Here is an 18,090-nt window from a genome sequence, read left to right on the forward strand (position 1 = left end):
ATTCATACTTGTACGTCTTTGAGTACGTTACGTTACGTTAGGATATATATACTTACGTTGATATACTAAGGACAGGTGAACTAGTTTTCATTTATTCGAGAAGTTTTGTTAATGTTTAGTTTAAGGTGATTAAGATAGTAATATGTCATTCTGTCTATTTTCACGTTCTTCTATCGAATACTTTCGTCCTTTGTACCTTTAAGTTCGTAACTTGGGAGTGACTACTACATACATGCGAGATTAGAGAGATCACATATCCCATTAGTGAGATAGGAAGAGATTAGTACGAAAGATTGAAAACAAGAAGAGGATTGGTTAGTTGTTGTCAATTATATGGTTACGTTTGTAGTACTCCAGAAAAGTTCCAACATTACCCCGGTTCCATCCATCCCTATGTACATACCAGTTCACTCGAATATTTAACTTAGAAATTAATTGGGTTCGAAGTTGGGTTGGATATATTGAACGTATTGGAATCTTAAGTATGGATCGATGGGTCTTAAGGGGATTTACTTTATCTCCTTCAATTAAGCATGAGGACATGCTAATGTTTAAGTGTAGGGAGGTTGATAAACCACTATTTTATGGTTTATATTGTGTTTAATTGTGTGGTTTTATCATGATCCTTACCCACTTATTCATTAATTTAGCATGCATTTATATTTCCTTCCTGAAATTATTACATGATTGAAAACTGCTTTCTAGAGACTTTTAATTATGCATTTTAATTCTCCTTTATTCCATTCGATGCCGTGATCTCTGTGTTAAGCGTTTCAGGCTTTATGAGGCATGAATGAGTTGGAGATTGGAAAGGAAGCTAGCAAAAATGGAAGGAACACAAGAAATTGGGGAGATAACCAGCGAGAAGTGACGCGGCCGCATGGCTCATGCGACTGCACGAAAGAGGAGAAATCGCAGTGACGCGGCAGCGTGGCTCACGCGACCGCGCGGATTGGGAAAGTACGAGCGACGCAGAGGCGTGGACGACGCGAACGCGTGGCGAGGAAAAGCGCGTTCGCATGGATGACGCGATCGCGTGACATGTGCGATCTGCATAATCTGCAGGATTTGCTGGGGGCGATTTTGGACCCTATTTTGACCCAGTTTTTGGCCCAGAACAGCAGACTAGAGCCAGAGAACATGAAAAAACCAGGGATAACATTCATTCTACATAAGTTTTAGTTTTTGGATCTAGTTTTACTCCTCCCCTAGGTTTCTCTCTCGAGACATTGATAGTTCTTAGGATTTTAGTTTCTCTAGCTTTTTGCATTGGGATATTGAGAAGAGTTATTATCTCATCAAGACTTCGTCATTCTAGTTTGTTTTCTTTACTTGGCTTACTCTTCCATGTTCTTTGCTTTGTTTAATTTTACCATTGGAATCTTTTTAGGATTATTTAATACAAGGATCACTTTTATTTTTAATTGACTATTTTTAATTTTTATTTACAATATCTTTCTTTAATTCCTTTTTATATGCTATGAATTTTACCTTTACAATGAGTGAGTAGTTCCCTAACTTGATGGGGAGTTGATTGAAAGGAACCCTTGAGTTGGAAGATTCAAGAGAAAGATTGTAATTGGGTTATTGTTGGTTTGCTTTCTAATTCCTGACACCAATCCTCCCAAGAGTGGATTGGGACTTGTGGATAGAACAATATTCCAACTTGTTTTACCTTCCCTTACTTAGTAAATGATAACTAAACGAAATAACTCTCAATTGTCAATTAATCTTAAGAGTGTTCCATCAAGAATAGGGCTTCCATGTAATCAACTCCCAGTCAAGGCTTTTATTTACATTATTCAATTTCATCAATTTAATTTCCTATTTACTCAACTCAAACCTTTTCGAAAACATCTGATTAATAAAATAGCACCCTTTCCTGCAACTCGTTGGGAGACGACCTGTGATTCATACTCCCAGTATTTTAAATTTCAATTTTCTGTGACACCTTTCTAAATTGAGCGGTGGATTTCTGGTGAGTTAAGAACTATACTTGCAACGCACATATTCTAATAAATTTTTAATTCACCAATTTCTGCCCGCATCAGTAAGCACAGGTGAAAAAATTTTCAGAAGCTGTTCACTCGCACAACCTGTGCCAGCGCCCCCAACAGACTGACCTTTCCGACCTGTGCGTCCGCACAAGTCGAAGTTTTTCATTGGATATGTGCGCGCACAAGCCGTGCTAGCGTTGCGAACAGAACACACTTTCCTACCTGTGCGTGCGCACAAGTGTGTGCGTCCACACAGGTTGAAATATTTGCAGGGTGTGCGTCCACACAGACCTGTGCATCCGCACATATCAGAAATCTTGAAATTCTGCAACTTTGCAGAATTTCAGATTTTTAACACCAACTTTGAAGGATCATAACTTCCTCTACAAAATTCCAATTTTCCCAAATTTTATATCAATTTAAAGAGTTTTTAAAGATCTTCAATTATAAATAAATTTCAATCAATTTCAAAAATCGAGGCAAAAGTTATGATCGTACAAAATTCATCAAAAACTCAATTTTACCAAACTTCACAATTTTCAAAATTTATTACCATACCCATACCAAATCACATCAAGCCATTTAAAACACCACTTTTCATCAAAATGTACTAGTTATACCATAATACACCAACCTAACCACATTCTCCTTCTCATTTTATTACTCCCAATTTCAACATCAACTATATAATACTTATGATCAAAATCACCATCAAACCCACCATTTCAAAAATCACAACACTACAATTATCAAAAGGAACCAACTTCCAATCCATACAATCATTCAACAACATCATATCATCAAAATTCATCACAAATCAACCCAACATTCATCAATTCATCAACATTTAACACACCAACCATCATTTTAGTTCAACCTATCTTATTAGTCACTAGCCTCTGTGTCCATGAATATTATATACTACATAGAGAAAATCGAAACCATACCTTGGCCGATTCCCTTTATGCACCAAAACTCAAACTGATCACCAAATAGCTTTTAACCAAATTCTAAGCTTTCAAATCCACTCCAATAAGCACAAATAAGTTCCAAGTGCTCCCAAAGCCACAATAATCAAACTATATACATATAAATCACCAAGAATCACAAAAACTCATTTAATCAAAAATCCTATATGCCCGAAATTTTGAGGAGAGAAACTGAGAGGTATTCGAGCTTTCCTTACCAGTTTCTTACATGGGATTTGTAGAGCTCTTCGCAAGGAATGCGTAGTCGCTGACGGCACGTAAATCAGAGTACCGTAGCTCAAGATATTAGCTAGAGAAGAAGGAGGTGAATAGTGTTTCTTCTTCTTCTCCTCCCCTTTCTCTTTTCAGCATGAGTGTTGTGTTTGTTTATTGTTGTGGCTGATTTGGTTCATTTAATGAGCCTTTTATATGTTGGGCTTGGGCCCAACTTGGGCCCGGTCCAACCCGTTAGCATTTTTAGCCCGTTTGACCCAATTTTGGGCCAAACCTTTAAAATTAACGCCCGGTTTTTCATCCCTAATGTTTTTCTAAGGTTTTTGCCGATTTTCACTTTTCCTCATGCGGTACCGGGCAGACTTGAACCGGTTCAAGCGGTTCAACTGTCGGTTCGTGGTTTTTCACGGTTTTTTGCAGAAAGCACATTTTCTGACTCAGAAAGACCTACTGAGTCTGAAAATCACCTTTAAATCCTCAAATTCTCACTCTAACTTTTCGAAGCCTAATTTGGGCAATTAATCACTTAATTAACCGGTTGATTAGTTGCGGTTCTTATGTTCTCCCCACCAAATAAGAAATTTTGCCCTCAAAATTTGAATTACCTGAGAAAAGCTCGGGGTAATCCTTTCGCATCTCAGACTCCAATTTCCCAAGTGTGCTCTTCTTCTCCGGCTTGCTCCCAAGCAACTTTAACTAATGGAACATCCTTTTCTCGCAGCTTCTTCACACTAGTGTCATCGATCCTCACTAGTGTTACTTGGAAAGTCAAGTTCTCTTCCAACTCGACCGATTCAGGCTCCAACACATGAGCCGCATCCGGCGTGTACTTACGGAGCTGTGACACGTGGAATACGTCATGCAAATTAGACAGATGAGGTGGCAAAGTGACTTGATACGCCACCGGCCCGAATCTCTTTAGAATCTCAAACGGTCCTATGTATCTTGGGTTCAACTTCTTGGTCTTGATTGCTCTTCCAACCCCAGTTGTCGGTGTTACCTTAAGGAATACATGTTCTCCTACTTCAAACTCTAACGGTTTTCTTCTCTGATCCGCATAACTCTTTTGTCGACTCTGAGCAGTCAAAATCCTTTCTCGTATTTTCTTAATCTTCTCAGTAGTCTCTGCTACCACATCTGGACCCAATACACTTGCTTCACCAGATTCATACCAACAAAGTGGAGACTGGCACTTCCGTCCATACAAAGCCTCATACGGAGCCATCCCAATGCTCGCATGAAAACTATTGTTGTACGCAAACTCCACTAATGGCATGTATCGGTCCCAACTTCTGGGTTGATCTAAAACACATGCTCTCAGCATATCCTCCAATGTTTGAATAGTCCTTTCTGATTGTCCATCTGTTTGCGGATGATATGCGGTACTGAGACATAGCTTCGTACCGAAAGCCCTTTGGAAAGCGCCCCAAAATCTTGAAGTGAATTGCGAATCACGGTCCGATACTATGCTCGACGGCACACCATGCAACCTTACTATCTCCTTGATGTACAATCTTGCTAACTCTTCCATAGAACAGTTCACTCGAATAGGCAGAAAATGAGCGGATTTGGTTAAGCGATCCACGATCACCCAAATCGCATCAAATCTCGATCTAGTCCTCGGTAAACCGGTCACAAAATCTATAGCAATTCCTTTCCACTTCCACTGAGGAATCTCAAGTGATTGTAACATTCCTGACGGTTTCTGATGCTCTATCTTGACTTTTTGACAAGTCAAACACTTGGATACTACTATTGCTACATCACCTTTCATCCCCGGCCACCAGAACATCTTCTTTAAGTCATAATACTTCTTCGTGCTTCCGGGATGAATGGAAAACCCACTGTTGTGAGCTTCTGACAATAAATCTTGCCTCAAATTCCCCACATCTGGTATGCAAATTCTTCCCTTGTATCTCCATAACCCTTCATCATCCTTAGTGAATTCTTCGCACCTCTTATCACCAACAGGTTGAAACAATTGTTGGAGCCTCTGCTCATCTTGCTGAGCCCTTTGTATTTCTATTTTAAACGTGCTTGAGATTTGTAGCTGGTTCAAACAAGCTCTCCTAGCAACTTCACCAATATCCAGCTTAAGATCTACGAACTTATCCACTAGCTCTTCTTCCTTGATTCTCATCCAAGCAATTGTTAAAGATTTCTGACTCAGAGCATCTGCTATACGTTTGCCTTTCCAGGGTGATAATTCAACTCGAAATCATAATCTTTAAGCAATTCCATCCACATTCTCTGGCGCATATTTAGCTCTTTCTGATCAAAGATATACTTGAGACTCTTACGATCAGAAAAGACGCTAAACCTTACTCTGTATAAGTGGTGTCTCCAAATCTTCAATGCAAACACAATCGCCGCTAATTCCAGGTCATGAGTGGGGTAATTCATCTCATGCGATTTCAGCTGACGCGATGCGTAGGCCACCACATTCCGATGTTGCATCAACACGCAACCCAAACCTTTCAGTGACACATCACAATATACTTCAAACGGTTCATGCAGTTCTGGTAAGATTAGAACAGGTGCTGAAGTTATTCTCTGCTTTAAAGACTAAAAACTCTCTTCGCACTCTGATGTCCACACAAATGGCACCTCTTTCCTTGTTAACCTCGTCATCGGTAATGCAATCCGGGAAAATCCTTCAATGAATCTTCGGTAATATCCTACTAAGCCCAAGAAGCTCCTAACTTCCGTCACCGTCATCGGTCTTTCCCACTCCATCTCCACTTCTACCTCAGAAGGGTCTACAACTATTCCTCCTTTGCTCACCACGTGGCCTAAGAACTTTACTTCCTCCTTCCAGAACTCGCACTTTGACAACTTAGCGTACAACTTCCGCTCCTTCAAAATTTGCAACACAATCATCAAGTGCTCCTCATGCTCTTTCACTGTTTTAGAATAAACTAAGATATCATCTATGAAAACCACCACGAATTTGTCCAAAAAGGGACGAAACACTCTGTTCATGTAATCCATGAAAATAGCAGGTGCATTTGTTAACCCAAAAGACATTACCGCAAACTTGTAGTGTCCATAGCGTGTCCTAAACGCAGTCTTAGGGATATCATCTTCCTTCACCCTTATTTGATGGTAACCGGATCTCAAATCAATCTTGGAAAAAACTCTAGCTCCTTGTAATTGGTCCATCAAGTCATCTATCCTTGGCAGCGGGTACTTATTCTTCACAGTCACTTTGTTCAATTGTCGGTAATCCACACACAATCTCATTCCTCCATCCTTCTTCTTTACCAATAAAACTGGCGCTCCCCACGGTGATACACTCGGTTAAATGAACCTCTTATTTAGAAGCTCTTCCAACTGAGTCTTTAATTCTACCAGCTCTATCGGAGCCATCCTATACGGTGTAATCGACACTGGTTCGGCTCCCGGCACCAATTCGATCGCAAATTCAATTTCCCTTTGAGGTGGGAACTCAGGGATATCTTCCAGGAACACTTCTGGAAAATCTTTAACCACCGGTATCTGATCTAAGTTCTGGGCATCACCCAACGTATACGTAGCCAACAGAATATAACCCTGACACTCCTCCCCACTACAATGCACCATTATAGAGTTTATGTAATACCACGTAGCTACTACTACTCCATTTTCTCCTTCCGGCATAAACCGAATTGTCCGTTCAAAATAATCCAACAAAACCCGGTTCTTCGACAACCAATCAAACTCCAAAATCATTTGAAGCCCTACCATTGGTAAACAGATCAAATCATGCATAAACTCTCTACCCTCAAGCTTGAAACCTACTTGTCTACAACCTGACCTTGTCATAACTGTTTAATGCGGAGTATGTACATGCAGATCAAAAGGTAACTCTGACACTTTCAAGCCTAATTCCTCAACTTTAGCAAACAAAATAAACGAATGCGAAGCTCAAGTATCATATAATGCAACTAAGGATTTATCACCAATTAGACATATACCTCTCATCAATGGATCCACCTTAGAAGAATCCTTGGCATTCACAGCAAAGACCCGACCTTGATGCTGACTCTGGCCCGCATTCTGATTCCTCCCATGAGTGCAATCCCTCGTAAAATGACCAGGCAAGCGACAGTTGAAGCATCCACCTATACCAATCTTACAAGAGTCATATGGATGAAAACGTCTACAACGATCACAGGCTAAATCCGAAGAACCCTTACTCTGATTTTCTCTCCCTTTGCCATGCTGAATATGGTCATGTGTGTTCTTTTTGAAGCCTCCTTGACTTTGAGGTGCATATTCTCCTCTCTTGAAGCTTTGTCCTCTCGGATGAAGGTACTTGCCACGCCCACGACTAGAGCTCCCTCCATGAGTGTCCTTAGATGCCGCCACGGTCTTGGCATACTCCTCCACTACTCTAGCCTTATTCACCAAGTTGGAGAAGACACGGATCTCCATAGGAGCCACATCAGTCATAATGTTGTCCTTCAAACCCCTTTGGTACTTAATGTACCTCCAGCTCTCAAAAGTCTGATGACAAGTCATCTTAGGCTAGTTTCACAAGCCTATTTCATTAGTTTTCACTTGGTTTTCATTTATTTTTAGGCAATAAGTAAGTGTTTGAGTGAGAATTTCATGCTTGTTTAGATTCAATCAAAGATTGGTAATTTTATGCATTTTCATTTGATTTCTTGCAAGATTTAGTTGATAATATGAATGATGCAAGAGTTGATGATTATGCCAAGCTTTGATGTATTTGTTTGGTTGATGATAGGTGAAAAGATGAAGGAGAAGGAGCAATAAAAGCACTAAAAGAAGAATCACAACCCCAAGGTGGCAAAAGAGTAAAAATAGACTCAAGGAGGAGCAAAGAGGATTTGCAACCCTGACCTCTTTACACTCCAACAAGAATAACTCGAGTTACAAAATTCCAAATGAGGTCATTCAAGTGGCATTGGAAAGTAGACATCTAGAGCTTTCCAAGCATATATGGCACTGTATGGTGGACACTACATCTGAAGGAGAAAACTTACCCCGAAAGTGCAAAGATGAACATAGTATCAACCTGCAGTAAGGTCAGCTGACCTCTCCACCTTCCAAGGAGGATAACTTGAGCTGTAGAGCTTTAAATGATGCGCTCTAAAATGAATTGGAAAGTAGACATCCAGAGCTTTCCAACGATATATAATAGTATGGGGGTGAACATTAAGTTTGGGCCTCAAAAGCTGGTGTTAACTTTGGCCTCCAATGCAGCGTTCAAGCAAGTGAATGCCACATTCACTTTAGTGAACGTTTTCGGCCTCCAAAACAGCGTAACCATGCCTTCTTCAAAGGACCATAACTTGAGCTACAGATGTCCAATTGATGCACTTCAAGTTGCATTGGAAAACTGACATCAGAGATTTCCAACGATATATAGCAATCTATATTTGGCATGAAATTGATGCACAAGTGATAAGCATCTTTAAGGCCCAAGAACCACACTTAGCAACACTTTTGGAGTAACGTTCACTTCCAAAGGGAACGCTACGTTCACTTTTGTGAACTTTTTCGTGACTTTTGGCTTGGAAACAAGGGAGCACTGATAAACCCCTATTTTATGATTCATCTTGTGTTCAATTAAGTGTTTTTATCAATTCTTCACCCACTTATTCATATGGATTGCATGGTTTTATAATTCCTTCCTTATTTTATGATATATGTGAAAACATGTTTCCTATGCCTTAAAAATAATTATTTTAATTAACCTTCATTAGCATTTGATATCGTGATCTGTGTGTTAAGTATTTTTAGGCTTCATAGGGTAGGAATGGCTTAGAGGACATAAAGGAAAACATACAAAAATGGAAGGAAAGCACAAAAATGGAGTTTTGAAGAAAAGGCAGCGACGCACACGCGTGGACAACGTAGACGCGTGTCTAGCGCGAAATGGCAGTGACGCGTACGCGTGGACGACGCGGACGCATGCCTAGAGCAGAACACAACTGACGCGTATGCGTGACTGACGTGCACGCGTGACAAGGAAAAACTCCAAATGACGCGAACGCGTGACCCACGCGCACGCATGACGGACGCCACGTGCAGAAAATTGCAGAAGTCACCCCCAGCGATTTCTGGACCCTTTTTCGGCCCAAATCCAAGTCCAGAAACACAGAATAGAAGCCAGAGAATGAGGGAATCAAGAACAACGATTGATAAAACATTCATAATACACAATTTTAGGTTTTAGATGTAGTTTTAGAGAGAGAAAGGTTCTCCCCTCTCTCTTAGGTTTTAGAATTAGGATTTCTTTTACTTTATGGTTATTACTCCATTCCAGGTTCAATGTTTACTTTAATTTTATATTCTCTTCTATTTTTAGTTACTCTAATACTTTTATTTGTTAATTACTTATCTTGCCAAATTGGCTTATGAATCTTTCCATGTAGATTTGAATATTCTATTTAATATAATTTGAGGTATTTCAGATTTATAATTGTTTTATTCAGTTATTGATGCTTTCAATTTAATTTAGATTTTTCTCCTTTTTGCTTTGGTTAAGTAATTGGTAACACTTGAGTTATCAGACTCAGCAGTTGATTGAAAATTGGGAATTGCTGATTGATTTGGATCACTCTAAAGCTAGTCTTTCCACAGGAGTTGACTAGGACTTGAGGATCAAATTGATTGGTCCACTTGACTTTCCTTTATTTAGTAAGAGTTAACTAAGTGGGAGCAATAAAAATTCTCATCACACCTGATAAGGATAACTAGGATGGGATTTCCAGTTCTTATACCTTGCAAGAGATTTTTCTAATTATTAATTTATCTTTCCTTGCCATTTAAATTACTTGTTCCCTATTTCAAAAATTCAAAAATACACCTGTTTCCATGACCAATAATAATTCATATTCACCTGAAATTCCTTGAGAGACGACCCGGGGTTTAAATACTTCGGTTATAAATTTATTTGGGTTTTGTTACTTGTGACAACTAAAGTTTTTGTACGAAAGGATTCTCTGTTGGTTTAGAAACTATACTTACAACGCGATTATTTCTATAAAAATTCTTTACTGGCAGGAATCCATTCAATCAAGCACCAAGGGAAAGGAAGCATGCACAAGGAAGGGTAGCGTTCAAAATTGATAGCGTTGCGTTCTCTCTTAGCAACGTTTTCATGCTTCTCATGGGAAGAAGGCTCAGTATCAAGTGTAGCGTTCACAATTTGAACGTAGTGTTCAAAGAGTGAACGCTAGGCAAGAAGGGTTGGCACGAGGAAGGCACACAATGCTAAGTGAACGCCAAGTTCACAAAACCAAACTGAATGCTCCACTGGAGCATGCCTCCAACCCAATTTCAACCAAAGCCACCCAGATCCAACCTTCATTCAAGGCCACATTTGAAAAGCCCATTCCAAGCTTTGAAGACCAAAATAGAAAGTGTATAAATAGGAGTTAATTTGATTTGTAAAAGGACCTTTTGCTCATTTTTAGCTTTTCACTTTTAAATTTTCATTTTGAATTTGGGAATTGGGATTAGATCTAATTTGCTTTCTGTTTTCATTTTTTTTCTTCTGCAACTTATACTTTCTGTTTTGGGTTTTGAATTGAGATTGAAGAACTCCATTGAATTTCTTGATCTGAGAATCATCTTTGCTTTTCTTTTATATAGTTCTGAGAATTGGAGAATTGGATCTGAATTCTCTTTGCTGTTTTCATTTTCATTTCTTCTGCAATTCCTTTTCTGATTGGTCAAGGGAGCAATGGAGATCTAGATCCATTTTCTGATCTCATTACTCTTCTTCGATCTTCAATTTTTCTTTTAGAATTTCATAATTGAACTAAGTTTTCTTGCTGTTTATTCTTCAAGCAATTTTCCATTTCTGTTTTGCTACTGAGCTGAATCTCTTCATATCATAACTCTCTGATTTACTTTAGTTTACATTTTCTAGTTCAATTTGAATCCCAACACCCAAATCCCTTTACTCTTAATGCAATTTACATTTTCCAGCAATTTAGATTCAGCAATTTAAGTTACTTGCACTTTAAGTTTCAGTCATTTACTTTTCTTGCAATTTAAGTTTTAGCTCTTTTACTTTCTTGCACTTCAGGTTTCTGTAATTTATCTCTTCTGCACTTTACTTTTCTGCCTAATTTACCTTCTGCACTTTTATTTTCTTGCAATATAGCTTCTGTTAATCAAAATCACTCAAGTCATCAAATATTCGCTTAACTAAATTCATCACCTAACTAAAATTGCTCAATCCATCAATACCTGTGGGATCGACCTCACTCTTGTGAGTAATTACTACTTGATGCGACCCGGTACACTTGTCGGTGAGTTTTGTGTGGAATAATTTTTCCCTCATCAAAGTCTCTAGGTCACCCTGACACACCCGAGAAAACCTACAAAGCTCTTCAAACTTGTTGGTGTACTCAGCCACAGACATGGAACCTTGCTTCAGCTGCATTAGCTCTATCTCTTTTGCTTTCCTTGCAGACTCAGGGAAGTATTTCTTGTAGAAAGCCGTTTGGAACACCTCCCATGGAATGTCGGCATTCTGAAGCTGTAGCAAACGACACTCAGCTTGCCACCAGGGCTGGGCATCTCCCGCTAGCTGATAAGCGGCAAACTCTACATATTGATTAAGAGGAACATGCTGCGCCTGTAAAGCACGCTCCATAGCCTGGAACCAGTGGTCTGCTTCAACAGGATTTGTGGACCCTCGGAAAGTTGGCGGATGAACCTTGAGGAACGTTACCAAGGTCATTTGAACTACTCCCATGTTATCGACATTTCCCTCAGCATTATCATTGGCATTTCCTTCTCCGTTCCCATTGCCATTTTTCGCCGGTTGGCCTAACCTCTGCACAGCTTGCAGAGTCACAGCAGCATTCGCTTCCATGGTGTTTGCTAAGTTAGCCATGGCCGCCATGAACTCGGCATGGTTATCAGTTGGTTGCTCATTCCTACTCTCTCGCGTACGTGTTTGACCTCGCCCGCGAGTGGCCATTAGGGTTCCTGTCTATACCAAACAATCGATATCAAGGTGATCAGTCTCAATATCAAAAGCCTAGTGTTTCAATTATCCCAAACACGCACTCACAAACAAGCATGCTACGCATATATCAAGTAGATAACCTAATAGCATCAAAGAAAAGACACACAGAGTATGCAATGAAGCACAATCGGTCTATCCCTCAGGCTCACGAGGACGAACCACTCTGATACCACTACATGTAACACCCTAATTAGCCTAAGCCTTACCTCGCATCGTAAAGCAAAGGTTAATCAGAGATTACGACAGTTCTAAGCTCATACATAGTATATATATAGAAGGAATATAATAATCTTGAAGCCCGATGAAAGATATAGCTCAAAGACAGGATTTGAAAAGCGCAAACCGTACTATCTTAAGGCATAAGAAATAGAAGTGATATAAACAATGTAATAGTATAATAGTATAATGTCATAAGAAACTAGCCTCGACTCGCGGAGTTTAAGCTGGCTAGCCATATACAGATCATATAGAAACTTGACAGTTTTAAAACAGCTTATACAAGTTTTTTGCTCATAATACAAGCCTCTAGGCTAAACAAAATACAAAAGAGAGATGTATAAACAGATAAACCAAAAAGACTCCAAAATAGTCTAAGATCCTCCGCTTCTGTCACCATCCCAAAGCAACTCACCGAGGTGGGTTGCGACCTGCATCTGAAAAACACAACAAAGATATGGTATGAGAACTGGAGGTTCTCAGTCTGGTAACAGTGCCCAGTGATGTAGGATATAAGACCCCGGGACGCCAAAGGCAATCCTAAGCTCCATATCCATCACAAGATTCAAGCTTAAAGCATTCTAAAACAAATAAGCATAATATAAACCTCATCATAAATAAGCCGGGTAATCTATCTTAACGGATTTCTATTCTAACTAAACACCGCTGTCCTACAGCCTTCACCAACCTATCCTGCATGCGATCCCATCACCACCGCCTTCCGAACCTCCTCAATCCCAGTAGAAAGCACAATTAATAGCAACGCAAGTAATTCACAAGTAAAAGCATACAATTCAAGTAGATCAAGTAAGAAAATAGGCATGTTATTCAAGTAGGCATACAATTACAAGTCGGCAAAGCAAACAAACAGATAGGGAATGCATATGATGAATGCCTGCCCTACTGGCTGTGATATCACATTGTCGGTTCAACTGCCAACCCGACACATCTCCATGGAAACGTCGCCCTTCGGATTTCTCATATGGGAACCCCTGAGATATAGTTCCCGGATCACTGTCCAGGTACCGGCGCTTGCACGCTCTATAGGTCTGAAGGGATGCGAGCGGGATACTCTTGCCACTGACCTCACATCTCAATGCATGCAGGACGAACCACCACCCTTATGCCGCTGCCGCTACCTCGACAGGCGGGATCCAACCGCCGTCCCTACCGGGCGCATAGTGTCTCATTTTCTCAGTAAAAATAATATTTCAGTAGTTTTCAGAAAACATTTTCAGTACACAGAGATCCATCGTCTCAATCCGAGTCCTCGACTCACCTCAACCACTGTCCCTTTCATAACTCAGTTTCCAATGTCAAAAGTTCATCATTCCTTATTTCATATATCACTCATCCTCCACCCAACGTCAAATCATTCTCAGCACGCCAGAAACCTAAGCCTCCGTTTTCTAATTTATCATAAAACCGTGTTCTAGCAACCTAACGTTATATCTCTTGTTCTAATACTCAAAATCAAGCCCAAAACTCTTAAAATGGTGTTTTAGAAGCTTACAACCTTGTTGAAAAGGTAGAATAGTTGAAAAACAAGAAAATGTTTAAGAAACAGGACGCGTGCGGCCGCACAGGGGTGTGTGCGTGCGCATGCCCAGGGGATTTTAAGATGTGTGCGTACGCACAGGGGTGTGCGTATGTACAGGTGACAAAATTTTCAAAAGCTATTCACTCGCACAACCTGTGCCAGCGCCCTCAACAGACTGACCTTCCCGACATGTGCGTCCGCACAGCTTGAAGTTTTTCCTTGGATATGTGCGTGCAGAAGCCGTGCTAGCACTGCAAACAGAACACACTTTCCTACCTGTGCGTGCGCACAGGTGTGTGCGTCCTCACAGGTTGAAATATTTGCAGGGTGTGCGTCCGCACAGACCTGTGCTTCCGCACATATCAGAAATCATGAAGTTCTACAACTTTGCAGAATTTCAGATTTTTAACACCAACTTTGAAGGATCATAACTTCCTCTACAAATCCCAATTTTTCCAAATTTTATATCGATTTAAAGAGTTTTCAAAGATCTTCAATTATAAATAAATTTTAATCAATTTCCAAAACCGAGGCAAAAGTTATGATCGTACAAAGTTCATCAAAAACCCAATTTTACCAAGCTTCAGAATTTCCAAAATTTATTACCATACCCATACCAAATCACATCAAGCCATTCAAAACACCACTTTTCATCAAAATGTACTAGTTATACCATAATACACCAACCTTACCACATTCTCCTTCTCATTTCATTACTCCCAATTCCAACATCAACTATATAACACTTATGATCAAAATCACCATCAAACCCACCATTTCAAAAATCACAACACTAAAATTATTATAAGGAACCAACTTCCAATCCATACAATCATTCAACAACATCATATCATCAAAATTCATCACAAATCAACCCAACATTCATCAATTCATCAATATTTAACACACCAACCATCATTTTAGTTCAACCTATCTTATTGGTCACTAGCCTATGTATCGATGAATATTATATAGTACATAGAGGAAACCGAAACCATACCTTGGCCGATTCCCTTTATGCACCAAAGCTCAAATTGATCACCAAATAGCTTTTAACCAAATTCCAAGCTTTCAAATCCACTCCAATAAGCACAAATAAGTTCCAAGAGCTCCAAAAGCCACAATAATCAAACTATATATATATAAATCACCTCACATCAACCTAGGGTTTCAATACATAAATTCACAAGGTTTTAGTGGCTCTTACCTTTTCCAACAGATTTACTAGCAAGAATCCAAGGCTAAGCAAGGATTAGAGCAAACCTAAACACCAAGAATCACAAAAACTCATTTAATAAAAAACCCTATATACCCAAAATTTTGAGGAGAGAAACTGAGAGAGATTCGAGCTTTTCGTACCTGTTTCTTACATGGGATTTGTAGACTCTTTGCAAGGAACGCGTAGCCGCTGACGGCACACAAATCGGAGCACCGTAGCTCAAGATATTAGCTAGAAAAGAAGGAGGTGAATAGTGTTTTTCCTTCCTCTCCTCCCCTTTCTCTTTTCAGCATGAGTGTTGTGTTTGTTTAGTGTTGTGGTAGATTTGGTTCATTTAATGAGCCTTTTATATGTTGGGCTTGGGCCCAACTTGGGCCTGGTCCAACCCGTTAGCGTTTTTAGCCCGTTTGGCCCAACTTCGCGCCAAACCTTTAAAATTAACACCTGATTTTCCATCCCTAATATTTTTCTAAGATTTTCGCCGGTTTTCACTTTTCCTCATGCGGTACCGGGAAGACTTGAACCGGTTCAACTGGTTCAACTGCCAGTTCGCGATTTCTTACGGTTTTTCGCGGAAAGCACATTTTCTGACTCAGAAAGACCTACTGAGTCCGAAAATCACCTTTAAATCCTCAAATTCTCACTCTAAATTTTTGAAGCCTAATTTGGGCAACCAATCTCTTAATTAACCAGTTGATTAGTTGCAGTTCTTACATGACTTACTTAAAGTGAATTTGCTCTGGACACTTTTTGAGCTTTCCAGGTCCATGTCCAACTCATTTCTGAGGCTATTTCATGTAAAATTCAAGATGGGTCAAGGGGGAGCAATTAGATTAGCTTAGTATCATGTTGTAGGTAGTTTTCTAGAGAGAGAAGCTCCCTCTTCTCTCTAGAATTAGGTTAGAATTAGGGTAATTTCTCTTAGATCTAGGTTTAAATCCTTATTTTCATCTTGTTTTCTTTATAATTTCCTGTTCTTACATCTTTATTCTTCTTAATTCTCTTGTTAATTTTTGTTTGATGTCATTTTTATGTTCATGCACTTTGTTGGATTTGGATTTTCATTTAACGCAATTTTATGTTTTCATGTTGTTTATGTTTAATTGAGCTATTGTTGTTAATTCCTTGCAATTGGTAGTTGTTGATTTACTATTCTTGCGCTTTTACTATGCTTCCCTTTTATGCCTTCCAAGTATTTGACAAAATGCTTGGTTAGATGTTAGAGTAGTTTTTGAGCATTCTTGGCTTGGAAAGAGAAATTGGATAATCTTGAGTCATTAATACCCAATTTAGATTGGTGATCTAGAGTTGTTAGTTAATATTATTTTCATTGACTCTAATCTCTTGCTATTTCAATTAGTAAGTTGATTAGGACTTTTGGATTGAGATTAACTAGTCTTATTTGACTTTCTCTCAAGTGAAGATAACATTATACCTTCTTCCTATGTTGGAGATGACTAAATAGGATGAGCTCTTGTTAATCATTGTAATATGATTGATGAATAGGATAGAAAGCCTAGATTCTCAACCCTTGCCATGAATGCCTCTTTTTAGTAGTTGTTATCTTTAATTGCTTGGTTTATTTTCTTTCCCTTTTTTACCAACCCAACCCCTTGGATACTGTTCCGAGGGTTACCTGAAATTGTAGGTCGATCTCGGACGAGATTTTCTGTACTGGTCAGAGCTGTTGTGTCCGACTTGTTGATGGTGGCCGGAGCCGCTGTGTCCGACTTGTTGGACTTGGTGGTGGTGCTGATCCTTCGTCACCGGAGGGTGGTGGTACCTGCAAGGGACTCTGATGCTTAAGTTAGCAAGGGTATTAAGTAGGTTTTTAGTAGAATCAGAGTATGAGTTATACCTGGGTGCTCCAGTGTACTTATAGTAGTATGGAGTGACCTTTCTGGAGATAAGATAGTTATCTTATCTTATCTTATCTTTGAGTGAAGTCATCTTATCTTTAAGGGAACCGCCGTTATCTTTGTAGACTTTGGACTGCCTTTGAATTCGGGTCGTGTTCCTCTGTTTGGGCCCTATTTGGGCTTTTCCTGGTAATTTGGCCAAGCTCTTTGAGAAGAGGTCAGATAGTCCTGACCTGAAGAGGTCGGTCGACTTGTTGTTAAACATCCCGGGTCAGACAGCTCGACCCAGGGTGTGAACAGTGCCCCTGCTCGGGCTCGGTCTTTCTTTTAAGGTCGAATTTTTTGGAACTTCGATCCCCTTTGAGGAAGCCGAACTCGAGCATTCTTTTGTTGGGTCTGTCTGTAGAACTTCATTTTAAGTAGCTTTAAATGCGGAACGTTTCTCCTTGTAGCACGCGTTTTTGTACTTCATTGGAAACATGCAAATGTTTTAAATGCTCATTAACCGCCCTTTTCGCCGTTTCCTTTGCTTCCCACTTCTTTACTTCTTTTCAAAATTTTTCAAAGAGTTTCTCTTCTTCGATTCTCTTCTTCTTGCTTCACTTGGAACTTTTCTTCCTTTTGTGATTTCTCGATTTTCACTTGCTCCCAAGCTTTTACGTCTCTGTGCTTTTTGCTTTTCGGGAGTGATTTGTTGGTGTGGGCTTACCGTTGCTTCGTTCTACGAGTAGCTTTTTGTCTCCTTCTTCTACAGGTTAGTTTTCATCTTGTGACTTGTCTTTTTATGCTTGCCTACGAAAAAGTTTTGATATTCGCTTGACTTCTTTTTAAATATTTCTTTGCTTTGCTGTGTCTGATTTGCTTCTGCTCTACGTGCTATTTTAGGGTTTCTTTAATTTTTGTAGAACCTTTCCTTGTTTGCTGGTATTTGATTCATTTTTAGGGTTTCGAACGCTGTTTACTATTTCTGATGGTATCTTCTTGATTTCTTCCTTTGAAATGGTGAACTTGTTTGATTTTGAGAAAAGGTTGTGCCCTTGATGATTGTCCCTTTTTTAA

General features: G+C 39.6%; 2 protein-coding genes across 2 annotated transcripts; both read right to left on the reverse strand.

Annotated features, from left to right (window-relative positions):
• On the reverse strand, window positions 7,106-7,702 carry LOC110272070. The gene has a single exon (XM_021123875.1). The coding sequence runs from the start codon at window positions 7,700-7,702 to the stop codon at window positions 7,106-7,108; it is 597 nt and encodes a 198-aa protein (XP_020979534.1).
• Window positions 10,444-12,071, reverse strand: LOC107640796. The gene is made up of 2 exons (XM_016344295.1): window positions 11,532-12,071; window positions 10,444-10,554 (listed from the first exon to the last, which is right to left on the reverse strand). Exons 1-2 carry the CDS (start codon window positions 12,069-12,071, stop codon window positions 10,444-10,446), a joined length of 651 nt encoding a protein of 216 aa, XP_016199781.1.

This window comes from Arachis ipaensis, chromosome B05 (genome assembly GCF_000816755.2).
Source record: "Arachis ipaensis cultivar K30076 chromosome B05, Araip1.1, whole genome shotgun sequence".
NCBI lineage: Eukaryota > Viridiplantae > Streptophyta > Magnoliopsida > Fabales > Fabaceae > Arachis > Arachis ipaensis.

Coding starts and splice junctions, on each gene's coding strand:
- LOC110272070 (XM_021123875.1), bottom strand. CDS start 7,702: ATGACTTGTCATCAGACTTTTGAGAGCTGGAGGTACATTAAGTACCAA.
- LOC107640796 (XM_016344295.1), bottom strand. CDS start 12,071: ATGGCGGCCATGGCTAACTTAGCAAACACCATGGAAGCGAATGCTGCT. Junction 10,555..11,531: donor AGCTTTGTAGGTTTTCTCGG/GTGTGTCAGGGT, acceptor TGGTCTTCAAAG/CTTGGAATGGGCTTTTCAAA.